The sequence below is a fragment of the Myiozetetes cayanensis genome, unplaced genomic scaffold (assembly GCF_022539395.1).
Source record: "Myiozetetes cayanensis isolate MyiCay16 unplaced genomic scaffold, myiCay2020 scf15, whole genome shotgun sequence".
NCBI classification, from domain to species: Eukaryota; Metazoa; Chordata; class Aves; order Passeriformes; family Tyrannidae; genus Myiozetetes; species Myiozetetes cayanensis.
Window position 1 is genome coordinate 14,690,197 of NW_026087159.1, and position 26,272 is coordinate 14,716,468.

General features: G+C 49.2%; 1 protein-coding gene across 1 annotated transcript in view; it reads right to left on the minus strand.

The window, feature by feature from the left end:
* Nucleotides 1-1,611: 1,611 nt before the first annotated feature.
* Nucleotides 1,612-26,272, minus strand: part of LOC126637316 (gamma-aminobutyric acid receptor subunit gamma-4) — a 34,953-nt gene continuing 10,292 nt past the window's right edge. Inside the window, exons 4-9 of the mRNA XM_050310486.1 lie at nucleotides 12,757-12,977; nucleotides 12,103-12,185; nucleotides 10,531-10,668; nucleotides 8,947-9,099; nucleotides 6,903-7,105; nucleotides 1,612-5,843 (exon numbers count right to left, since the gene is read on the minus strand). Coding sequence (XP_050166443.1) covers nucleotides 5,550-5,843; nucleotides 6,903-7,105; nucleotides 8,947-9,099; nucleotides 10,531-10,668; nucleotides 12,103-12,185; nucleotides 12,757-12,977 — 1,092 coding nt within the window. The 3' untranslated portion in view covers nucleotides 1,612-5,549. The remainder of the gene's footprint in view (nucleotides 5,844-6,902; nucleotides 7,106-8,946; nucleotides 9,100-10,530; nucleotides 10,669-12,102; nucleotides 12,186-12,756; nucleotides 12,978-26,272) is intronic.

The following is a 26,272-nucleotide window of genomic DNA, read 5'->3' on the forward strand; positions in this document are numbered from 1 at the left end:
TGCAGTGCCATTCAGCAGATGACCAGCTGGCTCTGCCATCTGATTTCAAAACTGCCTGCCTTGACATCCTGTGCCTTGCTTCAGGAAGTAGTCAAGAGGCCTGAGCTCTCTCGGGTAAATGGCTCGGCTTCGAGCACTGTGGCTTCATGTTCCTGAAGCTGCTAATCCTAATTAACAGCTTTTCTGAGTCCCTTTTATACCACTCTAGCAGCCCAAGTGGGCTGTAAAGTGAATAGAAATGACCCCATGGAGAGCTCTCTCTGGAGATGTTGCTATGCCGACCTGTTTACAGCAGCTATTGAGGCTTCGGTCGATCTCTTCCATCCTGCGTTGTTGTTATTGCCGTGTGGACTCAGAGAGTGTCAGAGGCGTAGCTGGAACAGATAGGGCCTGGACTCTATTATTTACTTTTCTGGAAGATGTGGGGGAGAAGGGGAAAAAAAACAAGGATAGAGGGGTAAAATCGTGCTGGGCAGCAATGTGAAGGATCAACAGCAGCAACAATTTAAAAAAAAACAACAACAAAAAACCAAAACAAAAAACCCCCACAAAAACAAACAAACAAAAAACCAAAAACAACAAAAAAACCCAAAAAACCAAAACCAAAACAAAACAAAAAAACCACCAGAGACTCCTCTGACAGAAAATTGAGTCAATGTGCTTTTGCCCTATCCTTAAAAAAAATAAAATGAAAAAAAAAAATCCAAATTTTTTCCCAACCACACTTCTTTATTGAAGCTCTGCAGGCAATAGGGCATTTCCCTCGGGTCCCTGGGTTTCCTTACCCGGTCTGGTGGGAACATTGGGTAGGAGTGTTTATGTCCCCCCCTGCTTGCCCTGGAGTGCACAGCTTGAAAATATTTTTGGCCACGCTCATTCTCCTTAAATTCAATCTCCCCCAGGGCCTATAAATCTGAGGCATTAAGAGGAAGACAAATTATAATGAAGGTATTTTAGGAATATAAAAAGTAACGACTTAATATAACTTTCTCTTCTCCCCCAACCCCCCCCCCCCATCCTTTACCACCTCACGTTTTTAACATTTAGGGATCTGTTAAAGCTTGGAGGGATACACGGTTGTCCAAGGTCGAAGAACAAAAGAATGAAGGTTAAAGTGTCTCAGACGTGTCTCTGTGGGCCCAGGGCTGGATTTTGGGTCAAGAGGCTCCCTCTTGAGGGAGGCCTTTTCCAGAGCTGGGGTTGTCCTTTTGATTAGGATCACTCCAAAAGTCACCAGCATTGCAGTGGGAAATAGAAAGGTTGAAATAAAGTGCACCAAATATTATTGCCCAACCACCTCTGCCCCAGAAGCACTTGGGAAAACATTTTCTTTACAATGGTAACAGACTGAGGGGACCAAGCAGGGACTTACCTTGCACTACAAATAATGATTTTAAATCATTTAAAGAGGCTCCTTCTGCCTTCTCCTTTAAAACCCCCCAAAATATCCCCCACCCACCCCAAAAACATCAGGCTGACATTTTCCTCTATTTTCTGACAAGATAGTGTTCTATGGGGAAATTAAAAAATTACCCAGCTGCAGTAACCCCCTCATGAGGGAGGCAGGGGACAATTTTTAGCCTTCTTACAAAATGTGGACAGACAACGTGGTGTTGAAGATGGGCAGTCCATGATGTTGTTTATTATGTATAATAAGTAGCATCCAGAAATCTCAGTCAGGGATCAAGCCCTGGTGTGCCAATCCCTGTACAGACACACAGCAACAGAGTCCCTGCCCTGAAGAGCATACAGTCTAAAAATGGTCCCTCGTGTGCCATAATTTGGAGGGGAAGAATAGGAATTGGAGGCAGAGAAATGAAACATCAACCTTTTTTTCTGATTTCCTTTCATCTTCCAAACAAAAGCCATAAAACATAAATGCTGAGATCATCATTTCCAGTCCCCATCATTAGCCAGATGTTAGAATGATAGAATGGTAGAATCAGAATCACACAGGCTGGAAAAGACCTTTTAAGATCCTTGAGTCCAAGCATAAACCTAACACTGACAGTGTTAGTTTTAGTCTACCACTAAACCATGTCCCCCAGTGCCATGTGTCCACATCTTTTAAATACCTCCAGAGGTGGTGATTGCCCTGGACGTCTGTGAGAGGAGGAGGCATCACAGACCCCCAGGGGTTTGCAGCACAGGTATTTGAAGCCACCCAGCTGTCTTGCAGCACCCCTGGTTCCTCAGTCCCTCCTGGCCAGGGTGGCACAGCTCAGCCCCATGTTTTTTGGGCAGTGTCCCCTGGAGTGAACTGTCCTGGGCTGAGAGACACTGTGGGTACCATAACCCACTTCAGCATGATGGCAGAAAGTACAGCATGCAGGGAAAGGCAGGTGGTTTATGCCAGTCTAGGAGGGGCCAGTGGGGTAAACTCCCACTGCCATGCTGAGCAGGGCAACACATGGCTACTGGCTGTCCCTGTGTGCTGGATTCCCTCCTGATAGCAGGGAAACCTTTTTTGGGGAAACTGGAGCTTTGCACAGCAATCCCAAAAAATGGCAGATTTTTCCTTTTGGCTTTTCATAGCTTTCCTTTTTTTTTTTTTTTTTTTTTTGAGATACTATAGAAACTTAAAAACATGATTGGATTTGTTCATGCCTTTATTTATTGCGCTATTTATGATGGGCACAGATTTCCCTAAGCCAAAAAGCCCCCTCCCTCCTCCTTCCCCAGCCTTAGTAATCAGCTCCCTTGTGCTCCAGCCCACGCTAGGCTATTTTCCTCTGTCAAATCCTCCATCATTGGTTAAATTACCTAGGTGTGTGTTGGCTTTATCTTTTTTTGGTGAAATCTTACGATCTTTCAAGTCTTCTTTGTCCGAGTCCCCATCATCCTCTTGGGTTTCTCGCGCTCCCTGTTTCTCTCCTGGCTGGTTTTGTAAAAGGTCTAATTTCAACAAGTCGCTGCTCTCAGGGTTGAAGCCTGTACTCCAGTGATAATCACCTGTGTCCATCAAGGCTCCCTGGAGCTCTGAAGTTACAGCAAATCGTAGCTGTTTGGACTCCTTCGCACTTGGCTGTTCGATTTTCCCGTACACCCTCTCTCCCCTTCTCAGATGCTCCCCTTCCACGTTCTGCTGCAGCCTACACTGCCAGCACACCTTTCGAGCCACCAGCCTGCTAAGGAGCGTTTTTGGCCTGGGCCCTGGTTTGCCAGGGGGTGTCCCCTCCCACGCGCACACCAACAGCTGCCTCCCGAAACATGGACGCGCTTCACTCGGCGTCTGTCGGGTGAGCCCGTTTTAATCTCGGATGCTCTTTCCTTTTGGCTCCCGACGGAGATCACAGGACCCCGTTTAATCCAGCTCCCCGTTGGTGCAGGGCTGAGTCATAGCGGGTTTTTCTGTTGCTACCTCTAATAACGCTTTGCTATCGGGAGCAGAACATCAACCCGCCCGGCTGGGAGTCGGCACTGCCACCCAGCAGCTCCCCTTGTCTGCAGGTTGTTTTGATTCTTTTCTTAGACTTCTCCCTCTCTGTGTCTTTCTCTCTAAAACATTAATTTCCTCTAATTAGAGCCTCCTTAACAATTCTTTTTTTCCCCCCCTCTCCTCAGTTAATTTCCTCTAATTAGAACCTCCTTAATAATTCTTTTGCTAAATCAATTTCCTCAGTTAGAACCGCCCGCCATAATTTCTTTCCATCCTTTCAAAAGCTGTCGGAGCAGCTAGGCAAATTATGCTTCTGGGTAACCTTTATCTCTTACTTGGTATTTTAAAAGAAGAACTGTAACAGGTTAGACAGGCACAATTTCCCCTTTCAGAGCTCTGCTGGTCTGACCCCATTAGGTTATACTTAGCTGACTGTTGTACTATTGTATACTTAATAAGATGCTCTAGCTGTTCCTCTGGAACCAAGGTAAGGCTGTATTTATGAATGAATTAAACATGACACTTCGTTATTCAGATCAGATTTAACAGTGTCAAAATCCGTCTTTAAACCAGATCAAGTTGCTCTCCAAGAATGTGTAAAACCTCCTGCCTCTGTTAGCTGTCCTGTGAGCCAGCCTTTCCTAACTTTTCCTCTGCAGCCGTGCTGGCTTTCTTCTCATGACAAGCCTTTTAAGTACTATTTTTTTCTAAAACATGCTGTTTTTAAAAAAAGATCTTCTTTGTTTCTAATTTACACAGTAAGTAACTATTAATGGCCCGTTGCTTTTCACAATCACGGTGTGGGCCACATCAGCAGATGGCATAAATGGGGAGGCAGCCAGTTTACACATTATGGACCTTGGGCCTGAGTTTCCTCTTCTGCACTATGCAGTTTCTTCCCAGCTGAAACTGCATTTTGGATTTCTCCATCCCTTTAAGATGGACCATAAGGAACCATCTCAATATGTCTGACCTTGACATCTATCAAGGACAACTCACTCCCGTCCCTGTTTTGGGAGGAAAAGGGGCCAAGTATTGATGGCAACTGGGAGTAGTCATACAGGCTTAGTGAAGACTGTCATTTTATGTAATTATGGGAAAAAAAAAAAGAATTAAAGGAACACATCTGAGCTGCAGGAATGCTCTTTTCCCACCACTGGTAGGTGCAGCAGACCTGATGGTCTCAACAAGTATTGCTGCATGGCACAAGAAGGCCCAGCTCACGTGGGACAGGCCAAAGAAAACCTCATGTCAGGCTCAGGAGACTGCTGGCCTTTGTAGGACAAGGACTTTCACCCTCTTTTGGTGATGCCCAATGTGAGCTGCAGAGCCCTCTCCAAATCCCAGTCACAAAGCAGAGAATGTGGGCCCTGAAGAGTCTGCTCCAGGAAGGCAGACGGGCCCTGCAAACTTGTGAAGTGCTTTTTGCCACCCTCTGAGGAGAACCAGCAACGCCTCAGTGGGTGGATGCCTTGGGTGCCACTTGGCACAGCAGGTGGAGTGATCCACGAGGAATGCTTCATAGATGTTCTGCTGGGAGCTGGTGGAGGCTTGTAGCTATTTCATCCTCGTCAGTGCCACTGTCAGATGTCTGGGCAGGTTCAAAACATTTTAGCCAAGCCCAGTTACTGTGGGAAGCTGTACTGCTGCCCTTTTTCACCCTGTTTCCTTCTGACCTTTCCAAGCTTCTAGCACTCCACAAAGTCTGTTCTGCTGGAAGTGGTGCAGAAGCTGTAAGATCTCCTTTATTTCCTCTACAGTCTTAAAAACTATGCAGGAAACTCCATTTGCCATCATTTCCCATGGAATTTTGGAGTAGGATTGGATGGATAATTGGAATGCATTAAGGTTTTTGTTTTTGACAAAATCCCTAATGCTTGAGATGGGAATAGAATGTTTTTGGGCAATCTTACAAGGAGTACAATGCTGGTGGTGTTGGAGATGAGGCTGGTTGGGAAAGGTAGATTCTCTAAAAAGACATGTTAGAAGGCTAAAAAAAAAGCTGTTTGGTTCTTCTCAGAAGAGATGAGAGAGAGCAGGAAGAGGGAGTCACCAGGTTGGATTGTTCCGACTGACAGCTGACTACAACAGAAGAGATGCTGTTCTCTATGCTCCTTGAGAAGCCCACCTTGCTGGTCTCCAGTCCATTCCAGCTGAGGGCAAAGAAGGGCTAGAGATAGAGATAGGCAATCCAGTAGACAATGTTGAAGAGCAGGAAGGCAGTGGGGAAGAAGACGCGGGAGTAGGAGTCCAGGCGGGAGATGTGGATGCGGACCCTCCCCTCCCGCCACATCCCCGTCTGACAGTCCTCAATGCAGCAGAAGAACCTCTCACATTCCTTTCCTTCCAGGCACGGGGAGCCAGGATCGTCATCGTCATCCTCCTCTATCTCTGGGGGCCAGTGCATGATGTGGTTGATGTTGATGGTGGTAAAGGTTGGCATCACCTGTGCACCGGCAGGTGGCTGCAATGGGGAGAGGGAGGCAGATTAAAGGGAGGGAAGAGGCAAGAAAACATGATCTAGACACCAGTTCAGTGGAGAGGGATGACTGATCGTCTCCCATCTCTGCACCTGGATATAAACCACCACACTGGCACAGTGTGGGAATTGGCAGCTCCCTGCAGGGCTGTGAGTGCCCTCCCTGGCACCCCAGAGCCAAGGCAGCAAAGATCTAATTGCTCTGATTCTCAATCTCTGCCACTAATAATCAGTGCAGAAACAGGACCTGTCTGATTTCAACCCCTTCCCTCATTCCCCTGAGCTCAGCTATTTCTGAAGGCACAGCACACAGTCCAAATGTGTCTCCTGGTTGCTGGCAGGTACTGGAGAAAAGCTGAGGAAAGGCTGTGTGTGACTCATAACTTCTTGGCCCAGGAGGAGGCATATCATCAGCCTCATGGAAGAGCTCTATCCACCCCGGGATATGAAGGATATGCTGGGAAATGAGCCTGGCACAGAAGAGATCTGCCTTTTTTGCTTTCATTTCTCCCCCCAGTTCACAGGCCTGTTTCAGCTGATGTGTCAGAAGTACATGATACGAGCTTGGGCAGATCTCATGATGGATGATGAGAATGATGACCACCCTGTGTTCCCTCTCCCCACATTCATCAGGTCCTGTGATGGACAGACCACAAAAGGAGGTAGGTTTCTGCATCTCTGTGACCTAAGATACCTCTGTGATCCACAGAGGCCAAACTGACACAGGTGGAAGAACGGGTCTTAAGTGAACATTTACATTTGGTCACGTGAATGTAAACTAAATTAAACTACAGACTGTACTGATAAGCTCTCCAGAAGTTTTGAAGAGAGTACAGGGTGCCTGGGTCTGATAGGGGCTTCTCTGTGTTTTTCAGCTGCTTTTGGTGGTTGTGTCCCACGTTTCAGGTTCTCAGACCCAACACACAGAGTGGTCAGAAGCCTTTATGAATATGGGTTGGCAACTTCCAGTGCAGGCTCAGGAGGGATATTTCTACATAGCCTGGGTTTCTAGCATCATCCCTCTCTGCTGTCCCCCTGACCTACCAGCCTGGCTTTCCTGTTGTTGTGCTCCAGTGGTTTCTTGTTTCCCACCAGGTAGTTGAGCGTAGCGTACTCCATGAGAGCCGCGAACACGAAGATGAAGCACACGGAGACGAAGAGGTCCATGGCTGTGATGTAGGAGACACGGGGCAGGTGCTTGCGGGAGATGGTGCTCAGGGTGGTCATCGTGAGCACAGTCGTGATTCCTAAGAGCGAAAAGGGTGGTGTAAGCAACGATGAGGAGCATTTCTGCCTTCCAAATGCATCCAGCCCCCAAAACGTCCCCACTTCCTCTCTGCCTCCCACAGCTGGAGCAGGAAGGCTCTGTCAGTACTCTCTCCTTCATTAGGCAGCCTGAAGTAGGCACCAGTCACAGGGTTCCCTTTGTTTCCTAAGACTCTGATTCTTACCCATAAGCTTTCAATCTGCTCGTGGCTGCTCTTCAGAGACAGCTCTTCACAATCTATCCATTTCTTGACGCAGAGGGCAAGTGGGTGGGAGGTGATAAGGAATTTCTTTTGACTTGAATGTGGCTTGGAATTGTTTTTGCAGCAGCAGTAATGCTCACAGACCTGTGATAAAGTGTCAGGAGCCAACAAAGGATTAGCTGCAAGAGTTGGTACTGTGATCTCATCCCCTGCCTTTTAGGATGTGGGGAAGAAGCAAGAACTCCCCACGTTTCTCCTTCTCCAGCACTCATCTGAATCCACCTGCCACCCTTTCCTGGGATCACCCCAGTGGCTCTGGGTACAAGCATGGCAAAACATTTTCATGTTTTCCTGCTATATTTGCATTAGCAGATGTGATGTGACTTCCCATGCATTTGAAGTGCCGGTGGAAGTGGTCCAGTTCCCATTTCCCTGATGTAGGCTGGCGGGCTTGAAATGTGCTGGGGATCATTTGTATTAAGTGCAGTGGGGCTGTGGAGAGAACACTTTTTTCTTCCTGTGCTGAGGTCCCTTCCCACAGAGAGGGGCCCCTCCCCTGGGGAACCTTGCCTTGTTTTCTGAGACAGCCACCAGGGCTGTGTCAACTGTGCAGAGCAATTTGCCTCTTGCTGTTCCTTTTTTACCAGCCAAGGACCGTGGCATTCCCTCACCTCCATTGGAAGTGACACCCTCCTCCTTCTCCTCTCTCCATGGGCACCAAAGGAATCAATTTTGCTGGGGGGAGCGGGGAGAAGTGGTCAGCATGGATGGGCTCTGAATAGCTGATGGCCCCTCCTCTCCTCTCCATCCCCACAAGAGAACCTGCAGGCAGGGCTGGGAACGTTACCTCCAATTAAAGGGAAAGTCAGCAGGGCTGACGGGGAGGACAGCGCTGGGAATCAGAGCTTGCTGCAAAATGCAGATACAGCCAAAGTGTATTAAAGGTTTGCAAAGGCCTCTCCAGCACCTATCAGAGCAGCATTCAACCAACAGAAGCTTTGATTCTGCCTCAAAGAGCCACTGCAGTTTGCTGAGAAAATCTAAACAATGGGAAGAACTGTTGCCACCTCCTCTGTCCTGGGTCCTGTGGGGTGACTGGCAGAAAAAGGTTGTACCTACAGGGCTTTCACCTCCTGCCAGAGCTTTGGGCTTTGTGGATACAGCTGAGCAACTTTGCCCATTAACCTCTACAACCTTCCTGTCACTGGTCCTACACTGAGGCCTTGAGAAGTCACGAGGAAATGTGGAATGCAAGGACAGACAGGAGCCCTTTGGGCAGCACTGCAGTGGCACAGCTCACCCCCTCCCTCTCCCTTTCAGTGCATGAGGTTACCCCCTTGCCAGCTTGGAAAAGGCTGTGTTCAGGTCTCAGATCAAGACATGAGAGTGATGTGCTATCCTAAAATAATCCAGGAGTCCAAGCCAGCACAGCTGGAGATTTGGTTGATCTTGAGAATAGTGTTACCAACAGGAAGCTGGAGGAGTGGAGTATTCTCCAGTAAATTCAGAAATTCCAGAAAATGGCAAAGCTCTTTGGGAAATTTTGTGCTCCAGCACTGCCAGTCTGCCAGCCTGGCAGAGTTTGACAAGCACCAGACATGCATCATCCTGTCTCTTACCCAGAGATGTCCTGGCTGGTGTAGAGTCTCTCTTAATCCAGAAGGAAACCCAGGAAAGCACAACAGTCAGGATGCAGGGAATGTAGGTCTGAATGGCAAAATAACCCATACGCCTGCTGAGGTCAAAAGACACTGTCATCACCATGTACTCCCCTGGGAGAAAGCAACAGAGACAGTGGAATCAGAACACAGGGCTTCCTCAAGCACAAAAATCAGCAAAGTTTCTGAATTCAGAGCATTTCTGATGAGGTTTTTCTTGTCGTTTTAAGTGCCTGGCCCTCTGGTTTTGTAGCTGCCCAGACTGGTATCTTCATGTTAGGCTGAGCAGGCTTGTTGACTGTCTGGTTTGGTGGCTGGTGGACTCTGTGGCTACCTGTCTGGCTCTGTAGCTATGTGACTTAATATCTGTGTGACCACTTTAAGTGTGACTCGCTGGATGCCAAACTGGCTGTTTGCCTGGCTGTCTATATGGCCACCAGGCTGCATTTATACCTGCCTGGCTATGCCTCTCAGGACACTCAAAAGCACACAGTTTGGAAAAGTTTCAGGGAAGAACCTGCAGAGAGCATTCATCTTCAGCTGATTGCTGCGAGGGTTTCTCTTCTATAGAAGCTCCTGGGCTATAAGAGGCTCCATGGCCTGGCTTGCTAACGAGCTACCTGAGCTGTGACAAAGGAGGTGTCCTTCAATCACTTCCACTGAGGCTCCGGCTCTGCCTCTGGAAAAGGCGTGTGGTGCTGTACCACCTAATTGCTCGTTTGGCGACTTACAGCAGAGGTTCTTTCTCTTTCCAGGGGCTCCCAGGGAGTACTGGAAGAAAGCCACCTGACAGCTTTAGGGTTAAGATGGAGTTTGCAGGCAATTACCAACAAAAGAGAATTACAAGCATCAAAAGGCCACGGCTGCATTCAAGACACTTTCACTTCTTGTCCCTATTTGTGCTGCCTTTCTACCCCAGTTAGAGGCTGGCTGCCACTGTGGACAGCAGCAGCTTTGTGCAGAGTGGGAGAAGCACTACTCCTTGATGTTCCAGAGGGCTTAAAAGTACCTCACCCCACCTTCCGGGATCCAGAGACTTTCCTCAGTTGTCTGTGGGAAGGAAAGAGGATGTGAGCTATTATGAGGAGGAGAGGGAGCTGAAGGGCTTCCATCACTTAGTTTCTTCACACATGCAGCCTTACCCCTGCCTCTTAAAGCACAATCGAGGTGTTCCTCAGCCTGCCACAAGTTTACAGAAGGAGAGATTGAGACCTGCAGGTTCTGACTTCCCCACACCCTGTTCCAATCCTAAGCACCAGCCAGAGATCACATAATATGCACCTACTGCAGCAAGAGGGGATCTGAGATCTCCCTCCTAACCCTTCAGTTAGGGATTGCTTCACCCACATCAGCACTGCCAGCCCACAGTTCTCACAGACGCCAGTGGTTCTGGTCTAGTCCCGCTTTCATCTCCGTCACTTCTGCTCCCTCTGGCCAAGGCCCACTGTTGTGACCCTGCACTGTGGAGCTGTCTGACAAATCTTTTGCCTCCCACCAGGCCTCCAGCACGCTGGTGTTCCCGTGGGCTGTCCCCCTTTGCCTCACCTGCCCCAGTCCTGAGAACTTCCGAGGTGTTCCTCAGCCCCGTGAAGTCAAACTGGTAGAGCCTCCAGGTGCGCTGGTCAGACACCTCGATGGAGTATCGCCTCCAGCGATAGACGATCTCCTCCCGAGGGTATCCGTCTGGGAAAAGGGGCACGGACATCAGTGGAAGAGCATGGGAGTGCCACCACCTCAGTCACCACCCCGACCGCAGGAGCACCCGCATCTCCCCTGAGCTGTTCTGGCAAACACGAAGCTTCAGGGCAGGTATTTCTGAGGCCTCCTGTTTGGATTCCCTTCGGCATTCCCACACAGAAATGGGAGTAGGGACTGCATCTCCCCTCACGGGCTGCTTCAGATCCTGGGGATGGGAAGAGCAGTGCTGGGAGCAGAGCCTTTCTAAGGACTGCACTGGTGGGAATGAGACATGGGTTGCTGTAAGAGGACTCTCTTGGTCTGAGGGAGAACTTCTTTGAGGGTGGCAGAGCGCTGGAATGAGCTGCCCAGGGTGGTTGTGGTTGTGGAGTCTCCCTCCCAAGGATTCTGGAGTCAAAATCTGGATTCCAAACCCACCTGGACGCATTCCTGTGTAACCTGCTCTTATCAGGGGGGTTCTACTAGATGGGAGAGGTGATCTATGGAAAAGAGGGGATGCATTCTCCATGGAGAAGAAGACCCAGTCCTGCAGGCTGCAGCACAGCTTCTCCTGCCTCTGGCTTTCTTGACAAAGACACAAGCCTGCTGTGAGGCAGGGACCTGCGAGAGAGTTCCTCAGAGGAGGATGGAGTGAAAGCTTGGCAGCTAACTAACAGCGTGCCTCTAATTATCAAGTGTGTACGGCATGTACTGTTAATTAGCGGAGAATGAGGGATGGTGGGAGACGAGGGGATGATATCTCCTCAGCATGCTGCCTCCTCTGAAGCACCTCAGAGCTCTGTGAGCTGTATCTCTTCAGTGGCAGGGGAAGCAGGAGAGGCAAACCCGAGCTCGGATGATTAAGTTGGATTTCCCACCCACGCAGGAGGACAGGGATCTCTCGGTGCAGAAAGGCTCCCTGCAATATCACCGGTGGAGATGTGCTAACATCAGCAGCCCTCCCTGCCAAGGAGCCTGGATGAGTGGTGACTGAGAGGGGAGGTCTGAGCAACCCTCCTTTGTGATGGCCTTGGGTGCAGGATGTTTGCAGACCTCACTCTGGGCTGAGCTCTGAAAAGCCAGGCAGCCCCCTCAGAGAGTGGGAGAGGGGGAAAATACAAGGAAGGACAGCTGCCATTTGTCTACCAGAATATATCCATATTCTGTCCAGAGTCACCAGAAGGTCAGAGAAATAATCTCCTCTAACCACCCATCCAAATTAAGGAGAAACTCAGAGCTGCTGTGAATCTGTCCCTTATGACCTCTGGTAGCCCAGGAGAAGGGGGATGCTTCAGGGCTCATGAAGAGAGACACAGAGATTAGGTGAAAACATGGTGAAAAACATAGCTAAAAGGGAGGATGGTCTCCCCAGGAGAGTATTGCTCCACTGAAGTTTCTCTACTTGCCTTCTAAAACTATTTAAAAAATATGTGTACTCACAACTGGAAAAAACCAAAGGGCAGGAGTGAGTGTCCATTGGGAAATTCTGCAGCTGCAGCAGACATTCAGCCTCGATTGTCAGCCTGAGACAGGAAGACAGAGAGAAGGAGGTTTTTTGTTGGTGAAGGTGGTTTGATTCCAACACCACAATGTGACAGAGTGATTCTCGCTTCCTTGACAACTAATTTGTTGAAGATCAGTCTGTTTGCAGGAACATTCCAAACCAGCAGAAAACCAAAATATATGTTTGGACACTTTCAAAGTGAAGAAAACCATCTAATTTTCACATTCAAAAAGGCTTTTTGTTTAGTCAACTTTTCAGATTCCTTTAGGGAAGTGAGAATTTGTGGGAACAAAAGCCAAATGTTTATTAGCAGAATGAAATAGCTGAACTGAACAACATAACATTAATCCTTTCAAAAGGATTTTGGTTTAGGAAACCATTTGTAGTTTTGACTTTTTTTTTTTTTTTTTTTGAGGGGTATGGGATACAACAGGCTGATTGTTTTTGGAAGCTTTCATCTTAGGAAGAGGAAGCCCATTCTGCAAGCAGCACTGGGAGACATCTCCACTAGCCTGTCCCAGGGCACCTGGAACCTCCCCTGCTTTGACCACCTCCTTGTTCCCTCACCTCAGAGTGCCTGCTGGATGTACCTGAGCGTGTAGAGCACTTTTCCGTCATTCCAGATGCGGAGGAGCTGGTTGGGGGTGGTTATCCAGTGGGAATCAGCCCGCTTGGAGTTCCTGAAGAAGGTGTCTGGGATCCAGATGCGGCTCACCATGTTGGTGTTCAGCGTGAGGGCCTTCAGGGTGCTGTTGAAGCGCAGGCGCCGGTCATACCACGTCTGAGCAAAGAAGATGTCAATGGTGTACTCCTGTGAAACAGAAGGAGGAGCAGGTCTTTCTGAGAGGCAATTCAGGCAAAGCAGAGCCCTGTCCCCTGCTCTGCAGGCCCCTGTTTTAGAGTCACAGCCATAACATTTATTTCTTACAAGCAAGGGCTTGGGCTTCCTCTCAGCAGACACCTCAACACTCCTGTTAAGCACGGGCATGGTGTGGATGTTGGCTGAATCCAGTCCTAAGTTTAGCTACACCTTTTAATCACAGGCAGGGAAAGCTGCTACCCAGCTTATCTGAGAAGGCAAGCAGACAGCTCTTTCTGTTATTTATTAGGATACAGCCCAGCTGTGCTCCACACATCTAATTTGTACATCCAGCAATAATAGTGTTGTGCATAAATCTAGTGAGAATCTATCCCTTGCTGCAGGACTTACCCTGTAAATGGTTTATATGAAAACTCAGGGCACTCTGGGTCCCTGGGCAGATGCCCCTTGCTGAAGATCAGAAAAAGAAGCTGGAGCAGAGGCTGCTATGCTCCAAATTCTTGGTGCAAACAGTTAAAATCTTGAGTCTTTTGCAGACAGAAAAGAGAGTTTCCACCATAATAAGGGCCTTCAGTTCTGGTGAGAGTGTGTCCTACTCACTGTTAACTGGAACTTCTGGGAGGCAGCTCCTGTCTGGGTAGTCCACACCATTAGCCCACCCTTCTGCTGCTCTCTGCTGCAAGCCAATCTGCTCCTTAACCTCTTTTTCAGCCTGCCTGAGAAGGTGCTAATTAGTGCCGTGCAGGAACATGTCTGGCACTCAGTAGCTGCCTGAACCAGACCCCAGATCCAGTTCCACCAGTCCATCCTGTAGGCGGTCACCTGCTCCTGATAACTGCTGACCTGCCCCTTGCTCCCCTTCACTCCTGTTGAACCCCCACGACCACCGAGGCGTCGTCTCCCTCTCTCCTGTGGGCAGAGAGGAACAACGCCTGACTTTGCCATCTCTCCCTCTCGTTCTCCTCCTCCCTCTATTGATTTATCTCGGTGGAATTTTTACGACTGCAGCACATCCTCCCTCCGCTGCCCTGGCTGCTGGTTCCCAGCTGGCTCCTCAGACCACGCTGTTAAAATAGAGCCCTGGGACGGCGTGTCCTGCCAGAGGTGGGCAGAGCAGGGCAGAGCACGGCTCCCCACTCCATCTTCCTCGCCCTCGCTGCGCCGGCAGCCAACCGGGGATGAGTGATGGGCCCCCAAAAACGTCCCTCGCATGGGAATGAGATCATGAGGAAAGAGCTTTTCCCGTCAGGCAGCCGAGTCACTCTGGGGGCTGCTGCTTCACCCCGCTGAGACACAGGGATGAGTGACAGGGGCGAGGTCCTAATGGGTGTGTAAGTGGGGAAACGGGGACAGATGCAGCACGTTCAGAGTGATGGCACTGCCTCTACAGGTCACTCAAAGCAGATGTGAGGAGGCACAGAGCGAGGACAGCAGCATCCCTCCAAGCCAAGTGCACAGGCACGGCCACTGCCCCAAGCCAGCAGGCTGGGAGGGCCCTTTCCAGCACCTGAGTGCTCTGGATCCCACTGGGTGCTGCGTGGACATGGGGTATGTGGTGATGAAGACATGGATCAGGCTGTGACACAGTGAAACAGAGCCTACAGGTGGGCAAAGAATCACTGGCACAGCAGGAAGAAGATGGGCAGCCCAAGACAACAACATGTGGGCAGAGCTGACTTTGTTCTGCTTGGGACCATTTTCTTTTTCTTGTCAGCCACTGGGGTCAAACTAGCACAACATTTGGACATATTCTCCCCCAGCCCTGTACACCTCGTTTGAGTTAGTGTGACTTTGCATCTCTCCTCCTAAGCAGGAGCTCTGGTGTAGGAGAAAGCAAACAAAAATGCAGTGATAAATCCACATTAGATGCCACTATCGGTTCCTAACTCCTAACTGGAGTCACTGGTGAGATCTCTCTTCTGAGCTGGCTGCTCAGTTAGATGTCCTGCTGTAAAGTTCAGCATTCAGGTCTGGTATAACCAATGCTAACACTCTGGAAGAGTGGAAGGTCAGCTATCCTGGGGGTTTAGTATTTGTTGTCAAGCCCAGATTTTCAGGAGGGATCAGCATTAAAGAGCTCCTCTTGTGCCATTCATAGCCAGCCTTTGCAAAAGGTGTAGTGCACATGTCATTCAGTTCTGAAAAATCTGAGCTGTTATTGTCACTGTCCTGTAGTTTGATCTAATTTCAGTGGCTATTATTAGCACAGCTATTCACGAGGAAGAACTTGGTAGCTGAGCTGGCTCTACATAGGGAGCCCACTGGGAAATTTTGGCATTTACAAATGTATTTTCTTTCGGAATTATCCGAGGCAACATTTATACAAAAACGCTGTGGACACTGGGAGGACTTTTGCCCTTCCAATTTTCTCCCTCATCCTGCTGCGAGGGAGAGAGGGAGCAGCTGTGTGTGGCTGAGTTGCAGGCTGGGGTTAAACCACAGCAGTTCCTGAAGACTTCAGCACTTGTTTGTGATCAGCAGTGGGACAGGGCTTAGACCCTTCCCTGGGCATTAATGAGATCCCACTTAGCTGTAGGCACCTGACCAAGGTGATTAAAACAGGAGGTGTTTGACCATGGGTTTCCTACAGTCACTGGAGAGGAGTGGGCAGTTCTGGAGGGAGATCTCAATACAAAGCAATGCAGGTTGTCTTCTGGAAATACCTCACACTCTTACTGACCTTGGAAGAGTCAGTCCAGGCTGATCAACAGCTGAAGTTTGGCTAAAGCTGAAGACGAGCTCAGCCCCTAAAGCTTTGGGCACTGTTTCTTGATCTCCTGCACCCCTGTAGTTTCTCTCTGCCCCTGACTCATTCTCAACCATCAGAAAGAGACTCCTCAGTGCCTCGATTTCCCCATGTGGAAGAAAGGTTATTGTAAAATACGCCTCCACCCTTACTGTACCATCTGCTGTGCAGCACATGGAGGTTGTTAACTTCTCTGTGAAGGCACAGGCATTTTTAGTGCTTTCAACAGAAGGAGCTAACGAAATCAGAGGAATTGCTCCAACACTTAGGCCACTCCATTTGGATCACACGTGGGGTAGCACACACATGTCGGCATGCATGCAGTATCACATCAGATTTCAGTCATAAAATAATAAATCAAACTCCTGATAAGGCAAACCCTGAGGGCTGCCTACCCTAAACACTATCACATGAGTTTATCCAGTGCTAAGGAACGCCCTGCAGGAACTCCTGTCCAACCCAGCCTTTCAGCATGTCCCTGCTGGCCCTCGGTCACTGTCATCACCTGGCACTGCTGCACATCACTGATCAGTCCTTGTTTTCCTCATGTGGGCAGCACAGATGCTGGGGGAAACACAGTTCCAGAGATTGGTATAATCTCAAAACATTTAATGGAAAAAATCTCGTTCTGTAAAAGAACATTTGCGGGAAATAAGAGGGTGGGGAGTTGACAGGAATGTTTCATATTGGAAGAAAAAAAATAGAAATAACAACAAAAAGATTTTACTGCACTCCCAAACCCTTTCATTTTAAAAAAATAGCACTTAAGTGAAAAGCTAGGGGATTTCTGTGTGAAAGGTAACTTCAAAGAAAACCCCAGAATTTTCAATTCAAAAGAAAATAGAGAGGTTCAGAAATCAGCCTGTGCCCAGCACAAGAGAGCTGGGAGCTGGCCACTGTTCTCCCTGTGTGCTACTCTGTCATCCCAGCCTCTGCTGCTCTGCCCTCACAGAGGGGGAATCAGCCCATATTTCCAGTCAGGTTTGGCTCCAGGAACTCGACTCTAGACTAAGTTCCACCCTGAGATCAGAGCAGATATGAGTTAGAGCTACTGGGTTTCAGAGTAACAGCTTCAACTCCCAGGGATGACACAACTCCAAATCAACAGGGTGTGTTTTCAGGTTACCTTACACACCAAATAAACACAGTTGGGCCCTCTCAAAACATCCTTTTGAAATGGCTCCAAGCAAGTTTGTGTGTTCAGTTCAGCTGATCCCTCTCAAGGGTGCATTTAGTGGGATACAGAGGTGCCCTGTGGCTCCTCTGTTCCCCCTCTGAGCTTCTTCCTCTGTGTTCTTAAGCAGCTCAGCTTTCTGCCAAATGCCAAAGAGAGGAGCAAAGCCATGAGATGAGTATGTCTTAGATGGTTTCCTAAATTAGGATAAAACGAAGGACTTAAATGTGCAACTTGACTTGTATTCAATAGCAACAAGAAAACCTCCAAACAGAGGAGTCAGAGACCTGCAAACACGTTCTTCCATTTTCCTCTGCTGGAGAGATAGGTTAGAAAAATCCTAAATAACAGTGAGGCGGAGAGATTAATATCCTAGAAAGTCACATTCTAGCTTTTATTGTTCTGATATTTGTTTTTACTCATAGAGCTCCCTTCCCTCTGCACCTCCAAGCCAATCCCTCACTGCAGTCCAATAAAGCAGGCTGCTTTCCTGGGAAGCATGGACAGCATTTCAGGTGGTCTGATGTGCACATCACGGGTCCATGCTGTCAATCATAGAGCCAAGCAAAGGAAATATTGCAGGCAAACTCTTAGGGGTGCTGCAGTTCAGGAGAATCTCAGAAGTTATTGGAGGAGACCCAGGCTTTGGGTGTATTTCTTTCAAGGGCTGGTAGGTCACTGTGCAGCACAAGGCAAGCCATGAAGCCTCTCCTTCATGTCCCTCTTCTGCAAAACAGGCTAGCACAAGCATGCCCCCCTTCAGACACAACCATGTTCAGCATGTCCACACCCCCACAGCCTCACACAGGTGAGCACTTTCCTCTCCATGACACTCCACTCACCCTCCAACCTGCAAAGATCTCTGACAAGTCCTGGGTTGCACCCAGAAGCTGGCACCATGTCCCAGGGAACATGACAACAGTGAAAGGTCTGGAGACACTCTCAAGACTAAATAAATAAACTAAATAAAATACCAGTATTTTAGAATAATCTTGACATCTGAATGCACAATGTCTTGTCCCCACAGCTCGTGGGCTGGACTGTGCTTCTAAGATGACATGTGCAAGCACTCCCAAAGGCAGCAAGCAGAGATGCACCAGCTCGTGCCTGACACCAACCACTTCAGCAACTGCCTGGGCAGCACCAGGCTTCTCCCAGATCTCCCATTAACAGTGTGAGACTCCTCGTCTGTGGCTGCCTCTGTGTCCCAGCTCTGGGCGAGTTCTGTCTCTCCAACACTAAAGAGCCAAAGAACTAGAACATAAGTTTCAGTCCATTTCCAAGCTGCCCCTCTCTCCAAATCAGACCCCTGAGAGCTTTCTGGGCAGGATGCTGGAGTGACTAGGGGAGCTCGCAAGGACAGTGGGAACAGAGCTCTGATGATCTGTGGTTTCAAGGTGACACACTGAACTTCCCATCTGTTTCACTTCTGCAGCAACACCGGCAGCGCTGTCCTTGTCTGAATGTCTTTCGCCTCTGTCCAGGGAATCTCAGTTGAAGCAGCTTTCTTTTTATAATACAAACTTGCTATTAAAAACCATCTCCATGTCCTGTGCTCGTGCCAGGAGCTGTCAGACAAGACATGCTATTCACGCTGCTCTGTCCATTGCAAACTCCCCAGTCATGACTTGCTCGCCCTTGGACTCTGCAGATGGGAACTGGACAGGGCTTTTGACACTGTGCTGGTTTCTGAGATCTCTACCTGCCCCTTCCCACACGCCTCTGCTCATGCCTGGTCCTGTGAAGGTGCAAGTGGGGACATCTAAAAGGCAGGTTATTACACTCATGACAGCCAACCATCCCAAACTTTCTTCCCCCTCAAACCCTCCCTGTGAGCCCAAGGGGCACACGACCTAGATGTGAGTGTTTTAGCATCTGTTAACAGTCACCACCCCAAGGATCAAGGAAAGTCCTTGAGCTGAGACATGACATCAGCCAGACTCTGGTTTATAGAGGCACAGTCTGTCTGCACTGTCCTTGATGAGGTTATTACTGAAAAGGCAGAGATGTGGACACGGGATGCTGGATGATGATGGGGCAGAATTAATTAAAGGGGAAGGTACTGAACACTTGAATGAAGTATTATGAAGAGCAACACAGGGAAGGAGCCTCCATTTAGCTTGTTTATTTAGCTTGTTTTTTTCCTCCACTCTCAGGAGAGGACATGGCCTGGGTGCAAAGCCACGTGTAAGCACCTTCTGATGCAAGCAAAGATGCAGCCCAGTTACCATGGTCTCCAGAAAATGCCTGAGATGCTTGCAGAGCAAAGCCACACTTGTCCAAAATCTTGTTTTCACGCCACACCTCACTGCTAAATGCTTGAATGTTCCCCATGACAGCTGGGCTTGAAGGAAGAGGGAAGCAGGGGGGGGAAGAGATGTGAGGACAGAAGCACATGGGATAATGGGAAGAGAATACTTAGCACTTTGGGCAGGTGCTCTTGTTGGTTTGTCCTTTAGGCTCATGGGGTGTTTGATGAGACAAAAAGAAATTTCCTTTGAAAGGGCTGGAAGACAAACCTTCTCACTGCATACAATTAACTCCCCGAGATCCTCCTCCAGGACAGCTTGACAAGATTCAGATGAGAAGCTGGAATTCCTTTAATTGCACTTCCCATTCCCATGCCACCCACTGTGATTAAAATGAAACACTGGGGTGGGCAGCATCAGACTGGGAAAGCAGCTGCTGCAGCTCCCCTGGAGCAGGCAAAGGAAGGTAGGAGGTACCATGGATTTCCCAAGATGTCCAGTCCTAAACACTGCTGGGCTGCCTGGGATGGTCAGCTTGTCTTCACAGAGTCTACTTTTGCCTGGAAACACCTTCTGTTCCTCCAGCTTGGATGTGCTCCTTGGCCTGTCCCTCTGGCCTTACAAACTCACTGTCCCAGGTTGCTCTATTCCCACGAGGCTGCCTGCAGGATCCTACTTAACTCTGGAGCTGGACACTGCAGCCTCACTGCCTCTTCCCTAGGGTGGAGGTGGTACCTAAGAGAGTGAGGCTCTCCTCCCAACCCCTGATGCTACTCTGTCCTCCTCCCACAAAAACAGGTCTGAGAAAGTGCAGTGCAGCCAAGTCCCTGTATGGAAATGCCTGTGCTGGCCAGAAGGAAAGCCACTGTTTGCCTGTATAAATCCCTTCCTAACCCTCATCCTCAAGATAAAGAAAAGCAACCCACATTCAAAACATCTGAGAAAGTTCTGCTTTCACAAAAGGGGAGGGGTTTGTGCCCTCTGCAGAGATCCTCACTCCTGACCCTGTTCTCCCTTGGCCCCAGATGAAGAAGGAGATGGGAACAGTGTACTCTGCTCCCCTGACTCTTTCAAGGAAAGCTGTTTCATGTTGTCTCTCATGCCCCCTTGCTGTTCTTGCCAGCTCTCTCTTCCTGCCCAGCCTCTTCCTTGATGTGGCTCCTTCTCCCAGCTTCATTTTGGTTTTCCTTTCACAGTTTTTTTCAAGCCACCACAAAATCAAAGCCCAGCCCTAATGAGATTTCAAGGGAGCACGGGGCTAAGGAAAGCAGCTGGGAGAAAACTATCCAGTTTCCAGAGAAAGAACAATTTCTTTCTGCCTCCCTTGCTGGGTATTCAAAGGACAAAACAGGTTAGAGTGCAGTTACAGAAGGGTTACCAGGCCAGCTGATTCTCCTTTCCAGGCAGACATCCACACTTCAGGCCAAGTGTGGAGGTCATTTGAAAGCCAGTTCAGCAGCCACTGGGCAAGCAGGGCATGCCAAACTCTGCTGCTGTGGGCTGCTCACTTCCCATGGCACCTGGTGGGTGCAAAAGACTCTCCTCAGAAATGAGAGTCCAGTATTCCCAGTCTTTTTTTTCCACCTCCCAGCTGTTTTGTAGAGGCTCTGCCTACTGCAGATACCTCCTTTGAAACACAACCACTCTACCTTCCTCAGCTCCCCTGGATGACTTTAGGACATCTCTGGGGAGTGGTGAAAGAGATGAAGGCTGTTTTCTACACAGTGGTATATGGAATACACTGACAGAGCTTGTGTCTCCCAGAATCATACACAGAAAGAAACCAAACCCTTTTGGCTCTTAAGCTTAGTCCAGAGTTCCCAGGATCTGGGCAGCACATCCTCTGCTGTTCCTTACCAAGTCCCAGAACTTGGACTTGCATTTGGCTCTTTGTCACTGCAGCAACCCTGAGGTATTTTCATCCCCCCTCTTGCTGATGCAGTGAGAGAAGAGCAGGATCTAAGCAGTCAGTGGCCTCACTGCTGCAGAACTGGACTGAAGCTTGCAGCCAGTTCCACAGGAAGCTGCTCCCAGAGCTCACATCCCGACAGCCACGAGCACCGGGAAGGGCGCTTGGCTCCACACAAGGGCTCACTCCACCCTTGAAGTGCAATCTGACATCCCCACTCCCAGGGCTCCTTCCATCCCCTTCCCTCTCCACAGAGACCCTTCCTTCCCACACCTCCTGGTGAGATTTGCTCTGCCAATCTGCTCCAAGCCACGTCACCACTGTGGCTCTTTGTTGTGGTGGGGGGAACGGGTCCATCATGCCCTCTCACAAGGTGCAGATTCCTGGGACAAACTAAGGCTGCAAGCTCTGGGCAGGTGTGTCAGTCTGACACTGCCAGATCATGAAAGGAAAGGGTTGTCTTGACTATATCACAGGTTTCTCTGCCTTCAGCTTTTCTTTTCAAGGACAAAACGAAGAGAAGATCAGCCAGTTATCATCCTAACTTCACCCTCCTCCCCCCTACGGCCGTAGGAACAAACCAACCTAAATCCCACAAGTTTTTCCCACTCCTCTGGAGGCACACAGGAGAGGTGAGGGGTTGCAGGGAGGAGAAGTAAAGCCACAGGAAGGCTTAGGCTGGCAGTATCACTGCTCCACCGCTGCTCACTTGCAATTTGTACCATGGGCAATTAAATCCTTCCTGTGCACAGGGATGGGATGCAATAGCCCGAACAGTCAGCCTTTAGCACTGAGGCATGAAGAGGTCTGGGAAGCATATTGACTGGGGTCACCCACAACCACTGAATTCCGAGAAATGGTCTCCATTTTGTGACACATTTATAGCAGGCAGATTCCACAACAGCCTTTTAGGGGAAATGGTAGGATGGCTTAGTCTGGGGATGAGGAAAATAAACAGAACTGATTTCTACTGGAAAAAAAAAAATGAAGTTTTGTTGAAAATAAACTAAACTAGTCAAAACCTAAAATGAATTACCTCAACCTTATAATTTCATTCAGAAACTTATTTTTCTTCAGTCAGCTAACAAAGTATTTTGGTTTGCCCTTATCTATTTGATGTACTTCACTTTGACGTTTATTTTCATATACTCGTTTTCATGCTTTACTTACAGGACAGGATTTATCACCATGTGAAAAGCAAATCAAAACAATCTGGCGATATTAAATATAAATGTTTTGATTGTCCCTAAACCCATTTTTCCTCAGAAATGCTGAAGAATTTTGGCTCTTTTTCCCAAAAGGGAGAGGAGAATGAGACACCCTCCCCTACAATGCTGGCTGTTCACCCTAGACAAGAAACCATGGCCTCTGACCAGCTCTTTGACTTGGTTCTCACACACCTGAAATATCCCATCCTCTCCAGCAGAGATATCCAAAGCCTTCAGTTCAGATAAATCAACTCTGCCTTAAAAATAATTCAGCCCACTGAGTGACAACTATTGGTACAGCTCAGAGCCCATATCTTTCAAATTTGACACAACAGAGCTTTCCCTTTGACTTGGAAGAATCAATTTAATGAGGCTCAGAGCACAGACCAGTGACTGAATCCCACACATGGTTCCTGGCCTGTCCACGAGCACACACCTCCCTGTGGAGAAGCAGGACTGCTGGGGATGTGCAGAGCAGCTCCACCAGGTGAGTGCTCCCAGCAGGGGTGGTGGTGGAGGTTCAGTGCCCCTGTGCCCAGCTCCCCCACCCTCCAGAATTTTGGGTGAAGCCCAAGCAGAACTGGCCAAGCTCGTCCTGCTTACCCACCATAACTCCCTTCCAACGAGTTAAGTTTAGGTTGGACATGGGGAAGAAGTTCTTCACAGAGAGAGTGATCAGGCCTTGGAATGGGCTGCCCAGGGAGGGGGTGGAGTCCCCATCCCTGGAGGTGTTGAAGCAGAGCCTGGACGTGGCACTCGGTGCCATGGGCTGGGTGACAAGGTGGGCTTGGGGCAAAGGCTGGACTCCATGAACTCAGAGGTCTTTTCCAACCTGGTTCATTCTGTGAGTTCTGTGGTTGTGATGGAACCAGCTGCAGCCACTCTCTACTTTGTGAAATGCAGCTCCAAATCCACATCTCCCGGGCACATCCCCACCAGTGCCATGGGCAAGGCTTCATTCCCACCATCCAGCATCCCCAGCCTGTGGATCACTGCAAAGCCCCTCATAGTGCCCTGCCAACCTGTGAGCAAGCTGGGAGCTGCCAGGGTGGCCTGGGACATCCCTCCAGCCTGGTCAGGGCCCCAGAAAGGAGAGTTCCCTGGTTACTGGAAAATGATCATCATGGTCTGTTAGCACACAAGAAGCCCAGTTGCTGGCAGACACCTCTGGAAAGGGAGACAAGGTGCAGCTGCTGCAGTCCCAAACTGTGTTAGGAAGGTTTTCTGTGGGTAAGAGTGAGGAATTCCAGGTAGTAAAGCTCTCAGGTCAGGTACAGTGAGCACATCTGCCCCTTGGGAAGCACCTACAGTCAGCACCCTTCCCAGGCAGCCTGCCTGGTTCAGGGTTCAGGGCAAACAAAACACCCTCTGCGTTCAGCCCAGCTGAAGAAACCTGAGTTTCCTCCTAAGGCTGGCACAAAATGAATGAGGGATTGAGCCGATCCTGCCAGCACAAGGCCGGAAATCAGATCCGTGAAGGAATTTACACGAGCTGCTTACTCCCTAATGAATGCTGATTTATCCCGCCTTGCCCGAGGGCCGGAGGCTGCCCGAGCTGTGGCTGTGGGAAGCACCTGAGTGCCAGGAGTGAAGCTGCAGCTAAAAAACCTTTCAGTACGGCCACATTCCGCCTGCCTCCGAGCACAGATGTTAATTAACTTTGGGGCTTTGCTCTCCAGAAACGTCTCCGAGGAAAAGCACATTCTCTGCCCCCAGGAGGCCACTGTCCAGATTTTCATATTTTATTTAGCTCCAAGTTTTCGAGGCAAACCCCCAGCTCTCCCCTGATATCTGACTCCTCGGGTTTTCTGCACAGCCTGCAAATAAAATACCGACGTGGATGTCACACAGAAAATATCTGGAGGGGATTACTGTGTGTTCTGGATAGTAAAAGGAGCTGGTTGAATTATTCATAGTGAATAAATCAGCCCTTTTCCGTTTTGGAAGCAAACTTTGACCCTTCTGGAAGCTCTTGGGTTCAGGATGGGAGTAACTCGTTTATTTCATTAGACTTCTTGTTGCAGTCCACGATTTGTCCCACAAGTCACACGTGCCTGGTGTGATTCCTCAGTGGCCTCATGGGTCTTTTTTTGTAAGGCACCGACAAATACCAGCTCCAGGACAGCCACTGCCCTTCCCTGTGTTCCTGACCTCACTGCTGCGAAAACACCATTATCTACGTGATGAACAGTCCCTCTCCCAGCACTGGGACGCACAGGAATGGGCTCAGGTGACCAATGGAGGAATCAAGAGCTGTGAGAACCCTCCAAGCACGCGAGTATTTGTGAAGACGTTATAAACGCGCCACCGGCTCCTGCGGCACCGAGCCATCACTCAGGCTGGGAAATAACAGCCAGGAAAAGCGCTGGGGCCTGCAGCGAGCAATACCCATCTCCCAACACTCGAAATTTCTATGATATACATCTTTATCGGGGGCCAAAACCTGACCTAGCTCATTACGTGAGCGTGTCCTGTGAAACCTCAGCAGATTTGTGCTGATGCCCACACTCACTGCACACAGGGCGGGCCAAGGAGAGCCACACTATCCTTGGCAGAGCATTGCAGCGTGCTCCAGGCACTGCAATCTGCCCTAGAAGTGGGTGCATCTGGGCTATTGCCTCCTAGACAGATGATTTGTGAAGCATTTTTAAGTCCTTTCAGTTGAGAAGTGCTGTGCAACCGCTGGAGTCTATTATTATCAGGGAAGGAGGGGGGAGGTAGCAGATTTCCTTTACCTATAGGCTTATCTTGTGCTCCAGAGGAACACAGTCAAGCATTTTAAGCAGTGTGCCATTTTCAATTCATTTCCTTCCTACTTATTCCAGAGCAGCCAAAGCTAAGTATAATCAAGACTTAAGTGTTCCTCAGAGCCAGACAATTATTACCGGTCTTGGTTTCCCCATCTATTAAGGAGAAACTAAGATATTAACCCAAGCCTTGCAGTGGGACACCAGGGCTGTAACCCAAGGCTTCCTGCTGTGGCTCTCACGCTGCCTGCCTTCCAACAAAGCACAGCCTCCACTCCTCGGGATGAGGCTTCGCTTCCGATGCCTCCAGCTGGCTCAGGGCTCTCTGCAAGGGTGGCTTAGCCCTGCCTGCCCAGCTCCCCTCTTGGGGATCTCTGCCCCTGCTGCTGGGGTAGCTCAGCTGCTCACAAGCAGCCTTGCTGCACGCTCTGATAAGGTGGCATCGACGGGGATTTCGCTCCAAGAGCCACCACTCGGCAGCTCAGCCACCCACGGCTCTGCGTGGGGAGAGGCAATCCTTGGAAGGGGGCTGTGCAGACAGCCACGGCCTCTCTGCCCCATTCAGTCTCCCCATGAGCAAGGACAAAGTGCTCCAGGTCCCCAAGGTGGCTTTTGCCACATCAGCCCCCTTCCTCACCACTGCTCCTTGTCAGCTTTAACTCTGACAGCCAAACCTCCCTCCCTGCCTCCTCGGGATTTACATGAAAGCAGTCAGTGGGGAGTTCTCTTCATTCATGCTGGGCTTATACTTCTAAATTATAAAGTGTGTCAAATGAGGATTTAATTTATATTTAACAAGACAATGTTTGTAAATTAATTATTCATCAGCTGATAACGAATAAACATTTCCCTCTTCCCCTCCCTCCCCCTTTTTCACAGTGTTTTCACAAATGCACCATACATGCAAATCTATTAAATCGTTTCTGCAGTAACTCCAGATGTGGGAAAATATGTTCTTGGTCCTCAATTTCATTAGTGTGTTGCATGGTAACTAATGTAGCCAGGCACAGCACTAGGAAGGTAATAGTGTGAAGCACCTCCTTCCTAAGGAGTGAAGGGGGGAATAGTCAACACTTGTGTCTGGACATATCATCCTCTTCAGGTTCCAGCCCCCCACTCACAGGCAGAGATAAGAAAATAATTTGCTGTAATAACTGAGATGGGAGCTTTGCCCTACCCCTGAAAATCACAGGCACTTCAGAGGCAGCAGAATCCCGACCCTGGTGAATAATGGAGGCCAATTTTGCTCTTTC